The sequence below is a fragment of the Mustelus asterias genome, chromosome 15 (genome assembly GCF_964213995.1).
Source record: "Mustelus asterias chromosome 15, sMusAst1.hap1.1, whole genome shotgun sequence".
Lineage (NCBI taxonomy): Eukaryota > Metazoa > Chordata > Chondrichthyes > Carcharhiniformes > Triakidae > Mustelus > Mustelus asterias.
The window spans coordinates 92,977,418-92,989,155 of NC_135815.1; the positions used below are offsets into that span (position 1 = coordinate 92,977,418).

Genomic DNA, 11,738 nt, shown 5'->3' on the forward strand with positions numbered 1-11,738 from the left:
TGTCAGAAGTTACAGAGGGACATAGATAAGATGCAAGACTGGGCGGAGAAGTGGCAGATGGACTTCAACCCAGATAAATGCATAGTGGTCCATTTTGGCAGGTCAAATGGGATGAAGGAGTACAATATAAAGGGAAAGACTCTTAGTACTGTAGAGGATCAGAAGGACCTTGGGGTCCGGGTCCATAGGACTCTAAAATCAGCCCCGCAGGTGGAGGAGGTGGTTAAGAAGGCGTATGGTGTGCTGGCCTTTATCAATCGAGGGATTGAGTTTAGGAGTCAGAGTCGCAATGAGGTTACTGTGAAAATTTGATTTGATTTATTATTGTTGCATGCATTGGGATACAGTGAAAAGTATTGTTTCTTGCATGCTATACAGACAAAGCATACCGTTCATAGAGAAGGAAACGAGAGAGTGCAGAATTTAGTGTTACAGTCATAGCTAGGCTGTAGAGAAAGATCAACTTAGTGCGAGGTAGGTCCATTCAAAAGTCTGATGGCAGCAGGAAGAAGCCGTTCTTGAGTCGGTTGGTATGTGACCTCAGACCTTTGTATCTTTTTCCCGACAGGAGAAGGTGGAAGAGAGTATGTCCGGGGTACGCTGGCTGCTTTGCCAAGGCAGCGGGAAGTATAGACAAACTCAATGGATAGGGCTACATTCACGACCTTTTGTAGTTTCTTGTGGTCTTGGGCAGAGCAGGAGCCATACCAAGCTGTTAAAGAACCAGAAAGACTGCTTTCTATGGTGCATCTGTAAAAGTTGGTGAGAGTCGTAGCTGACATGCCAAATTACCTTAGTCTTCTGAGAAAGTAGAGGCATTGGTGGGCTTTCTTAACTGTAGTGTTGGCATTGGGGGGGGACCAGGACAGGTTGTTGGTGAAATGGACACCTAAAAACCTGAAGCTCTCGACCATTTCTACATCATCCCCGTTGATGTAGACAGGGGCATGTTTTTCTCTACGCTTCCTGAAGTCGATGACAATCTCCTTCATTTTGTTGACATTAAGGGAGAGATTGTTGTTGCCGCACCAGTTCACCAGATTCTCTACCTCATTCCTGTACTCTGTCTCGCCATTGCTTGAGATCTGACTCACTATGGTGGTGTCATCAGCAAACTTGAAAATCGAGTTGGAGGGGAATTTGGCCATACTGTTATAGGTGTATAAGGAGAAAAGTAGGGGGCTGAGAACAGAGCCGCCTAGTCGCCACACTCCGGCGCCTGTTCGGGGACACTGAGAGAGAATTTAGCATGGCCAATGCACCTAACCAACACGTCTTTCAGACTGTGGAAGGAAACCAGAGCACCCGGAGGAAACCCACGCAGACACGGAGGAGAATGTGCAAACTCCACACAGACGGTGACCCAGGCCGGGAATTGAATCTGAGCCCTGGGCGCTGTGAGGCAGCAGTGCTAATTACTGTGCCACCCATTGTGCATTGTGTATCTTATTAGAGAAAAGGAGGGGTGAGGTTGCGGAGGGAATTGAAAATAGGGTCGAGAATTTTAAAACTGAGGTGTTGCTTAACTGGGAACCAATCCAAGTCAGCAAAGTTTTGGATGATCTCAAGTTTACCGAGGGTAGAATGTGGGAGGCCAGTGAAGAGTGCTTTGGAATAAAGGTAAAATCGCCATAGTCCTAAATGACCATAGGCTGCTCTCCCCTTTGAGGGGGAGAGCTGATTGGAGTTGATTTAACCTGAGAATCACACCTTAGGCGAGGGGCAAGGTTGAGAAGGAGGGCATAGATTTAAAATTGGCAAAAGGAGTAAAAGTGATGAGGAAAAGTTTTGTTTTCATCCAGAGAGTGTTTGGAGTCTGGAAGGAACCTCCTGAGAGGATGGTGGAGGCAGGTTCAATCGGAAGGGAATTGGGTTGCTATTGAAAAAGAAACAATGTGCAAGTTTATGGTGATAAGGCAGGGAGTGGAATTGAGTAGAATGTCTATCAGAGAGTCAGTGGGCAGAATGGCTCCTTCTGCACTGTAAAGATTCTGTGATTCTATTCTGTTTAAAACTTAGTACTCGAAAGCCCACCGCCAATGCTTTACTTAATGCTTAGTACTCTAAAGCCTGCCACCACTGCTTTACTTTCCATTTCTCAATATTAGACGCTATTTATGTTTTCCCTGTCTCCTGCGTATCTTGCTATTCTGAGTAGTATTTGCAAATTTAGACCCTTGGTGGGAGTATGCCGATCAGCTATTTATTGTGATAATAGAAAATACTGTATGTAAAAATGTCAGGATACCATTTTCAGTAAATTTGCAGCATCAGGGGTGCTACTGGAACATACCTTTCAAGTTTCTAGTAAATAGTAAAATTTAAATGATCACATTTTTAAGACCACTTTTTTAATGACCAACTTTGCAACTGCTTCAGAGTTCTGGGATTAAACCCCTCCCCCCGCTCCCTCACTGCAAAATTCTACCCCGTACCCATTGTAATCTTTCTGTTTTGCAGCTCCTCTTACTGCTATGGTCCTTTTGCGAGACGTCACTTTGATTGCAGCTGGTTTCTATATTAGATACCGAACGGTTCCACCACCAGTAAGTAGCAAAGGTTGTTTATCTCATTTTAACTTTGCCCTCTTTCTCTCTCTCGACTTCCTGCTGGCTCCCACCCCCACCCTCCCTGGCTCACTTCCACCCCCTCTGGCTCAAGCCCTCCCCCCCCGCCCCACCTCGCTTTCCCCTCTGGCTCGCTTTCCCTACTCACATACACGCTCTCTTTCTTGCATTCTCTTTCTTGTTTTCTCATTCTCTCATGAGGGTGGGAGGTGGTGCTCACCAACTCTTGTTTTGTGGGGGTTGCAGGGATAGGGCATGGATGGGATTGTTGTTGGTGCAGACTCGATGGGCTGAATGGCCTCCGTCTGCACTGTAGGGTTTCTATGGTTTTGTGTTCTTTATCTCTGTCCTGTTATGTGTTGATGCTGAGCCACTTATTTTCCTTTGAACTCTTTTTTTTGTCATCTGTCCACCATCAAATGCTTTACAGATGGATTTATAACTGCAGATAAAGACTCTTTAGGCTACACTATCCAAACAAGGCTGATGTTTTCAATAATATCTTTGATATCATATTTATGAATTAGTGTCAAACGGAGGCAAGATTTATGTGAAATCTAACTTGTTTTTGCCAGTGTGAATGAGCTAAAATCCATCCTTGTGAACCAGGTGCCAGGTGAACTAGAACCCTTTGGGGTGAGTCTTGATGAGGGAGAAATTGCCAGTAGAATGGCAGGAGCATTTTTCCTTCACTGAAAGGGAATTGGATAACCCCACTGAATTGATGCCAATCTGTAATTCCTATGTCCCCGGTTATATTATGCTGCAGGAATTTGGGCAAAAACAAAATATTGCGGATGCTGGAATTATAGAAATCATCACAGAATCATAGAAAATCCCACAGTGCAGAAGGAGACTGTTCGGCCCATCGAGTCTGCATCGACAACAATCCCACTCGGGCCCTTAACCCCACATATTTTCCCCCCAATCCCTCTAACCTACACATCCCGGGAACTAAGGGGCAATTTAGCATGGCCAATCAACCTAACCCCACACATCTTTGGTCAGAGCTCTGACCAAGTGTCATCCTGACTGGAAATGTTGGCTTTATTCTCTCTCCGCAGATGCTGTCAGACCTGCTGAAATTTTCCAGCACGTTCTGTTTTTGCTACAGGAATTTCATTTTGATATTGATATGAAATAACTTAGCTCTGATCTCTCGTATTCCCATCGATTTACATGTTCTCTAACTGGTATGCAGACAAGAGTGAAATGCTTTCCTAACCCTTTCGTCACCGGTATTGTATTTTACAGTGTTTTGTGTTTTGTAAAATTGGTTATATACAATTGGATAACTACTCTCATCTCTTACAGAGGACTCTCAGCAAATACTTCAACCCGTGCTATGCTACGGCTCAGTTAAAACCAACATTTATCAGCAAGGTAAGACACAGTTACCAATTAATTGATCCCTTTTCCAACCAACTCCTGAACACTCGATTTGATTTATTATTATGATGTGGAGATGCCGGCGTTGGACTGGGGTAGGCACAGTAAGAAGTCTCACCTGATGAAGGAGCAGCACTCCGAAAGCTCGTGCTACCAAGTAAACCTGTTGGACTTCAACCTGGTGTTGTGAGACTACTTACTGATTTATTATTGTCACATGTATTGTGATACAGTGAAAAGTATTGTTTCTTGCGGGCTATGCAGACAAAGCATACCATTCATGGAGTACATAGGGGAGAAGGAAAGCAGCAAGTGCAGAATGTGGTGTTACAGTCATAGCTAGGGTGTAGAGAAAGATCAGCTTAATATATGGTAGGTCCATTCAAAAGTCTGATAGCAGCAGGGAAGAAGCTGTACTTCAGTCGGTTGGCACGTGACCTCAGACTTCTGTATCTTTTTCCTGATGGAAGAAGGTAGAGGTGACCCACTCTGCCACTGAGGCATTAATGGAAGCCTTTGCTTAGTAAAGCTTCCTTAGTGATTGGATGATGTGGAGATGCTGGCGTTGGACTGGGGTGGGCACAGTAACAAGTCTCACAACACCAGGTTAAAGTCCAAAAGGTTTATTTGGTATCACAGCTTTCGGAGTGCTGCTGCTCCATCAGGTGAGTGATTGGATTTTCACCAAGTACCCCTTTCACTTTCACCTCTTGATTTAAAACCAATGGAATGTTTTTTTGCATCCTCTATAGTGAAGGCAGAAACAAAATATTTCTTCATTTCATCCGCCATTTTGGTCCCCCCGCCCCCATGCCGACGCTATAGTTAAAAAAGCCCACCAGCGCCTCTACTTTCTCAGAAGACTAAGGAAATTTGACATGTCAGCTACGACTCTCACTAACTTTTACAGATGCACCATAGAAAGCATTCTTTCTGGTTGTATCACAGCTTGGTATGGCTCATGCTCTGCCCAAGAGCACAAGGAACTACAGAATGTAGCCCAATCCATCACGCAAACCAGCCTCCCATCCATTGACTCTGTCTACACTTCCTGCTGCCTCGGCAAAGCAGCCAGCATAATCAAGGACCCCCACGCACCCCGGACATACTCTCTTCCACCTTCTTCCGTCGGGAAAGAGATACAAAAGTCTGAGGTCATGTACCAACCGACTCAAGTACAGTTTCTTCCCTGCTGCTATCAGACTTTTGAATGGACCTACCTCGCAATATGTTGATTTTTCTCTACACCGCAGCTATGACTGTAACTCTGCATTCTCTCCTTTCCTTCTCTATGAACGGTATGCTTTGTCTGTATAGCGTGCAAGAAACAATACTTTTCACTGTATGTTAATACATGTGACAATAAATCAAATCAAAATTATCTACTTTACTTGCTCATTTAAATACATGTAAAAAGTCTTGCTATCCTTCTTACATTTCTAGCAAGCTTCCTCTCATACACTTGATCTGCCATTCATCCTCGCACAGCTATATGTTTTTTCCTTAAGTTTCATGAATTCCTTAACATGATTAGTTAACCACGGATAGTGGGTCCTCCCCTTAGAATTTTTCTTTATTGTAAGAATATATTTTTTCTGAGTATTCTGAAATACCCCCTCATATGTCTGCCACTGTATCTCTATCAATGTATCCCCTAACCTAGTGCCCCAGTTCGCTGCAGTTAGCGAGCTCAGCTTTCATGTCCACTGGGTTGCCCGTCTTTAAGTTTAAAATACTAGTCTTAGACCCACTCTTCCCCCTTCCAAATTGGAAAACTGCCTGGGATCCCATACATGGGCTGGAATCTTACCACCATTCATGCTGGTGGTATTTTCCCTTCCCGCCGCAGTGAACAGAGATTTGGCTGGCCACCAAATTCTCCGACTTCGCTGCAGCGGGAGCGTGGCGTGAACGGCAGGTAAGATCGCGCCACGTGTGTGAGATCCCAGGCCACCCATGTGGAGTTTGCACATTTTCCTCATGCCTGAATATGTATATATTCTCTCAGTGTCCCCATCCAATATATTTGATGGTTCTGTCACGGAGGGATTTTATATTTTATTGCCCATGGCATATTTGGGTCCTCCTTCGGCTTTTTAGAATCATGGCTTTTTAGAATCCCTACCGGGCAGGAGGAGGCCATTCAGCCCATCGAGTCTGCACCGACAACAATCCCACCCAGGGCCTATCCCCACATATTTACCCTCTAACCTACTCATCCTGGAACACGAAGGGGCAATTTAGCATGGCCAGTGCACTTAATTCGCACGTCTTTGGAGGAAACCGGAACACGCAGAGGAAACTGATGCAGACACAGGGAGAACATGCAAACTCCACACAGACAGTGACCCAAACCGGGAATTGAACCCGGAGCTCCAGGGACCAGTTTGGAGCTTTTACTGAATGATTTCAACAAGTCAGTACCATGGTCTTGTTTGTACATTGCTAGTAATATAATGAAACGGAAGCAGAAAATCAGACCGTTGCAACATTATATCTCACATTTTATTTGGCAATATTTTAATTTATTGGCTTTCATTTATGTTGCAGGTCAACACAGCAGTTCAGCTTGTGCTAGTGGCTGCATCACTGGCAGCCCCAGTTTTTCAGTATGTGGACAGTGTGTTCCTCCACACGTTATGGTGAGATTTGATGGAAACATTACGAAAATACGAAATACTTGTTATTTATAGGCCTCCTTTCATTGTAGCAGAATGCTCCTAAAAGGAATACTTTGCACCCCGTGTAAGAATAGGGTAAGTTTGGAGTGGCTGTGAATCTGGGTGAAGAGTAAGTCGCGAGGAGGCGTATTGGAGGTGCGGAGAGGCACAAGAAACAGAAGGGTTTGGGAAGGGAATTTGGAACGCAGTGGAGGCTGTGCTAGAGTAGAGGGTGCACAGCAGAGGCTGCAAGTCCTCGCTTTGAGTGTGGTGATAATGTGGATGGTTCTGTAAACAAGTAGAGGCACTTTGGAATAATTGACAAGGAGTCAGAAGACAGCACAGTGGTTAGCACTGCTGCCCCACAGTGCCAGGGATCCGGGTTCAACTCTGGCCTCAGGTGATTGTGTGGAATTTGCACATTCTCCCCATGTCTGCGTGGGTTTTCTCCGGGTGCTCCGGTTTCCTCCCACAATCTAAAGATGTGCAGGTTAGGTGAATTGGCCATGCTAAATTGCCCCTTAGTGTCTGAAGGATTAGCAGGGTAAATACGTAGGGTCACAGGTATGGGACCTGGGTGGGATTGTTGTCGGTGCAAACTCGATGGGCAAGTGGCTTCCTTCTGCACTGAAGGCATTCTATGATCCAGTGAGTTGGTGGAGGGTAGCAAGGACTTTGGTGAGCAGGACTTACTATTGGATGACCCTATCGGTGAATGCATGCTATTAACACTGCTACCATGTTGAAAGCATGTTTCTTTATAATAAATGCTGCTAATCATCCACTTAACCAGACAAATTGTTTCCTTTTGATAATTAGCCATTGAGGTTTACCACTTAGGGAACTGTTTCAGTATAAGGCTTTGTATCTAAATAGGGATTATCTACTTTGCAAATGATGCTATGTTTATTTCTCAATTATTCCATCCTTCTCATCCTTGCCTGAAAATGGGTTTGGTATTTCAACTCTTTTTTTTTTTAAAATACCGGTTGCCCCTGTGAACTAGTTCCTCTGACATTGGTTGTTCATCTTTCTGGTGAAGGGCCAAAGCTACAGCGATGCTGATTGTGGAGACTGCCAAAGCTTTTAACCAAAATGAGTCTAAACGAGTCCTCCTGTAAGCCGATACCAGCTATTCTTGGCACGGTATCTCCAATGCTAATCTCTGGATTACCCTGGCTGTACATACACCTTACATTGGAGGCGCTCTGATACAAACGTTAGCTGTAGAAATTGTGGATTTTAATAGGAGGATTTTAAAATTGCATTTATGGGATGTGACCATTGCTAACAAGGCCAACATTTGTTACTTATTACCCTCGAGAAGGTGATGAAAAGCCTTGGCTTTCACTGCTGCAGTCCGTGTGGTGTAAGTACACCCACTGTGCTGCTAGGGAGGACATTCCTGGATTTTGACCCAGCGACTGTGAATGAAAGGCGATTATAGTTTCAAATCGGGATGGTGAGTGGCTTGAGGAGGACATGCAGGTTTTGGGGTTCCCATGCGTTTGCTGTCCTTGTCCTTCTAAGTGGTAGAGGTTGGAGACTTGGAAGGTACTGTCACAGGACTTCTGGTCAGTTGCTGCTGTGCATCTAGTGGAGGGTACACACTGCTGCCAATACGGGAGGTGATGGCTAGTGGTATTATCGCTAGACTATTAATCTAGAAAACTCAGCAAATGTTTTGGGGACCCGGATTCGAATCCCACCACGGCAACTGGTGGAATTTGAATTCAATAAAAAAAAGTCTGGAATTAAGAATCTACTGATAATCCCATTGTCGGAAAAACCGACCTAGTTCACTTTAGGGAAGGAAATCTGCCGTCCTTACCTGGTCTGGCCTACATGTGACTCCAGAGCCACAGCAATCCAACGTTTATGTTTCTATAGGCTATTGAATTGGATGATCAGCCATGATCGTAATGAATGGTGGAGCAGGCTCGAAGGGCCAAATGGCCTCCTCCTGCTCCTATCTTCTCATGTTCTATGGCTCTCAATTGCCCTCGGGCAACTAAGGATGGGCAATAAATACTGGCCAGCCAGCAATACCCATGTCCCACAAATGAATAAAAAAAAATGTGGTGGAGGAGGGAATGTTTAAGGGGTTGGGTTGGGTGCCAATCAAGTGGGCTGCTTGGTCTTTGATGGTCACAAACTCTTTGAGTGGGTTGGAAGTGCACTCATCCCGGCAAGTGGAGAATATTCCATTGCACTGCTGTGCAGAGCTCGTTGACAGCGACTGAGAGGCAGCATTTTGGGAAGTGCTTCCAAACTTGCTGCATGGGAGTTTCAAGCATCAGATTGTTCCTCGTGTTGCTTAGTGAGACAGAACAATTGTCACCAAAAATGAGAGGAAAATTTTGGGGAAAGTTGACTGCAGGGAAGAGCTTGTGCCATGCAGCGAGATGCACAAATGTATTTGGAATGAAAGAAAAAACTTGGAAGGTGAAAAGGATCAAAGAGTTTAAAGTTTATTTATTAGTGTCACAATGAAGTTACTGTGAAAGTCTCCCAGTCGGCACACTCCAGCACCTGCTCGGGTACACTGAGAGAGAATTTAGCATGGACAATGCACCTAGCCAGCACGTCTTTGGACTGTGGGAGGTCCCAGCCTCGCCACTATCCCATAACCCCACACATTTCCCTGACACTAAGGGGCAGTTTAGCTTGGCCAATGCACCTAACCTGCATATCTTTGGAGTATGGGAGGAAACCGGAGCACCTGGAGGAAACCCACGCAGACACGGGGAGAACGTGCAGACTCCACACAGACAGTGACCCAAGCTGGAAATCGAACCCAGGTCCCTGGCGCTGTGAGGCAGCAACACTAACTACTGTGCCGACCCAAGAACAAACAGTTAAACATCGATGCCCTTAGCTGAACAAAATGCCTGTCATGAAGAGGAGTGTTGAAAGCTGTGAATGCAGAGACTAAATTAGTAAAATAGTTTGAGTGGGAGAGATTGATGGGAGTTCAATGTTTACATGGTCATTTAGACGTTTTAGTGGTTTCATTTTAATTATTTCACGGTTTGATAATTTGAAAGCAATTATGTTGTGTGAGGAGTAAAGAATTTGCAAAACTTTAGCAAGTGCTAGCCATTTGTATCAGTTCCTTTTTTATAATTTTTATTATTCCATAGAATCCTACAGTGCAGAAGGAGGCCATTCGGTCCACCTCACCAAGCCCCTATCCCATAACCCCACACATTTACCCCACCAATCCCCTGATACAAAGGAGCAATTTAGCTTGGCTAATGCACCTAACCTGCACATCTTTGGAGTGTGGGAGGAAACCGGAGCAAACCCACTCAGACACGGGTAGAATGTGCAAAGTCCATGCAGACAGTGACCCAAGGCCGGAATTGAACCTGGGTCCCTGGCACTGTGAGGCAGCAGTGCTAACCACTCTGCCACCGTATCCTTGTAACCATCTACAGCTTCCATGAACTCTGTGTTCCTCTTCATCTGGCTTATTGTGACTCCTTAACCCTGCTGTGCACTTGCAGCTGTCTAGGTTCTGAAGCTCCCCCTACTCCTCCACACCCCTCTGCGACTCTTCTATTTCTTTCTCTCTCCTCTTTTAAGACACTCCTTAAAAATTGTGCCTTTGACCAAGCTTTTAATCATCTATCTTCATGTCCTAATACTGTCTCCTTCAGCTTGTTATCTGTTTTTTTTTATTCATTCCTGGGACATGGGCGTTGCTGGTTGGCCAGCATTTATTGCCCATTCCTAGTTTCCCGAAGGCAATTGAGAGTCAGCTGTGGCTTTGGAGTCACATGTAGGCCAGACCAGGTAAGGATGGCAGATTCCCTTCTCTCAAGGACATTTCTGAACCAGGTGGGTTTTTCCGACAATGGTTTCACGGTCATCATTAGATTCATAAATCTAGATATCTTTTTGTGAATTCAAATTCCACCACCTGTCGCGGTGGGATTCGAACCCGGGTCTCCAGAACGTGAGCTGAGTTTCTGGATTAATGGTCAAGTGATAATACCATTAGGCTATCCCCTCCCCCACCTTTTGTTTTCTCTGATTACAGTCCTATGATGTGCTTTGGGGAACCTTCCTGTAGAGAAGCTGCTGTGTAGATTGCATCTTGTTGTCGAACGCTTTTATTATTTAAAAAGATCTGGCCTGAGTTCTAGATGAATAATTTGGACTCTGGTGCAGTGGGGGGAGCCGATGGGCTAGTGGTATTATCGCTAGTTTATTAATCCAGAAACGCAGCTAATATTCTGGGAACCCGGTTTCGAATCCCACCACAGCAGATGGTGGAATTTGAATTCAATAAAAAAATCTGGAATTAAGAATCTACTGATGACCATGAAACCATTGTCGGAAAAACCCATCTGGTTCACTAATGTCCTTTAGCGAAGGAAATCTGCCGTCCTTACCTGGTCTGGCCTACATGTGACTCCAGAGCCACAGCAACGTGGTTGGTTCTGAACAAGGACAACTCGGGATGGGCAATAAATGCTGGCTGCCCATGTCCCACAAATGAATTAAAACAAATTGGTGTCTTGCGCTGATGATCTGATGCTCCCAGCTGATTATGGTATTATCTCGTTGTTTCAGGTACGTGACAGCGTTGACGACAACAGCCTCCGCGTACAGTTATTACATCCACGGCAAAAACACAGTGCAAGTTTTAAACCGGATGAAATGAAATAAAGTCATCCAAAATTGGCCAGTGGTGCCTCGAAACAATGCAACGAAGCAAAGGAGGAACTGGACCTTGATATCTTTGCGAAAAAGACAATGATTAAATAATTGTAGATATCTGGAATTTTTTCCTACAACATCATTGATTTAATAATAAAAGTGAAAAATTATAGATTTCTTACATTTATGGTTTTAATATTTTATTTGCACTTCGTGTGATGAATTTAATTTCAAAATGCAAACTACGCAATAATCGTTTACGCATCATCCAGTTGATGTGTCATTCCGAAGCTCTTAAAATCATTATTATCGCAGTACGTTTTTTACACAATGTGACATTCACGCTTGATGTAAAAAGGGTAAACCTTCTTGCAGTGTTTCTCGCGTGGTAAGTCAGATAATGTGAAGTTCCTTCACGAACTGGATCTTCACAATGTGCGGGATTTTCGCATCG

The 11,738-nt window shown here is 44.6% G+C and overlaps 1 protein-coding gene across 1 annotated transcript in view; it reads left to right on the forward strand.

Moving 5' to 3' along the window:
• The window catches only part of crls1 (cardiolipin synthase 1), a 39,933-nt gene extending 28,468 nt beyond the window's left edge, over nt 1–11,465 (forward strand). The window contains exons 3-6 of the mRNA XM_078230609.1: nt 2,461–2,546; nt 3,882–3,950; nt 6,507–6,598; nt 11,198–11,465. Coding sequence (XP_078086735.1) covers nt 2,461–2,546; nt 3,882–3,950; nt 6,507–6,598; nt 11,198–11,288 — 338 coding nt within the window. The 3' untranslated portion in view covers nt 11,289–11,465. The remainder of the gene's footprint in view (nt 1–2,460; nt 2,547–3,881; nt 3,951–6,506; nt 6,599–11,197) is intronic.
• Nucleotides 11,466–11,738: the final 273 nt, after the last annotated feature.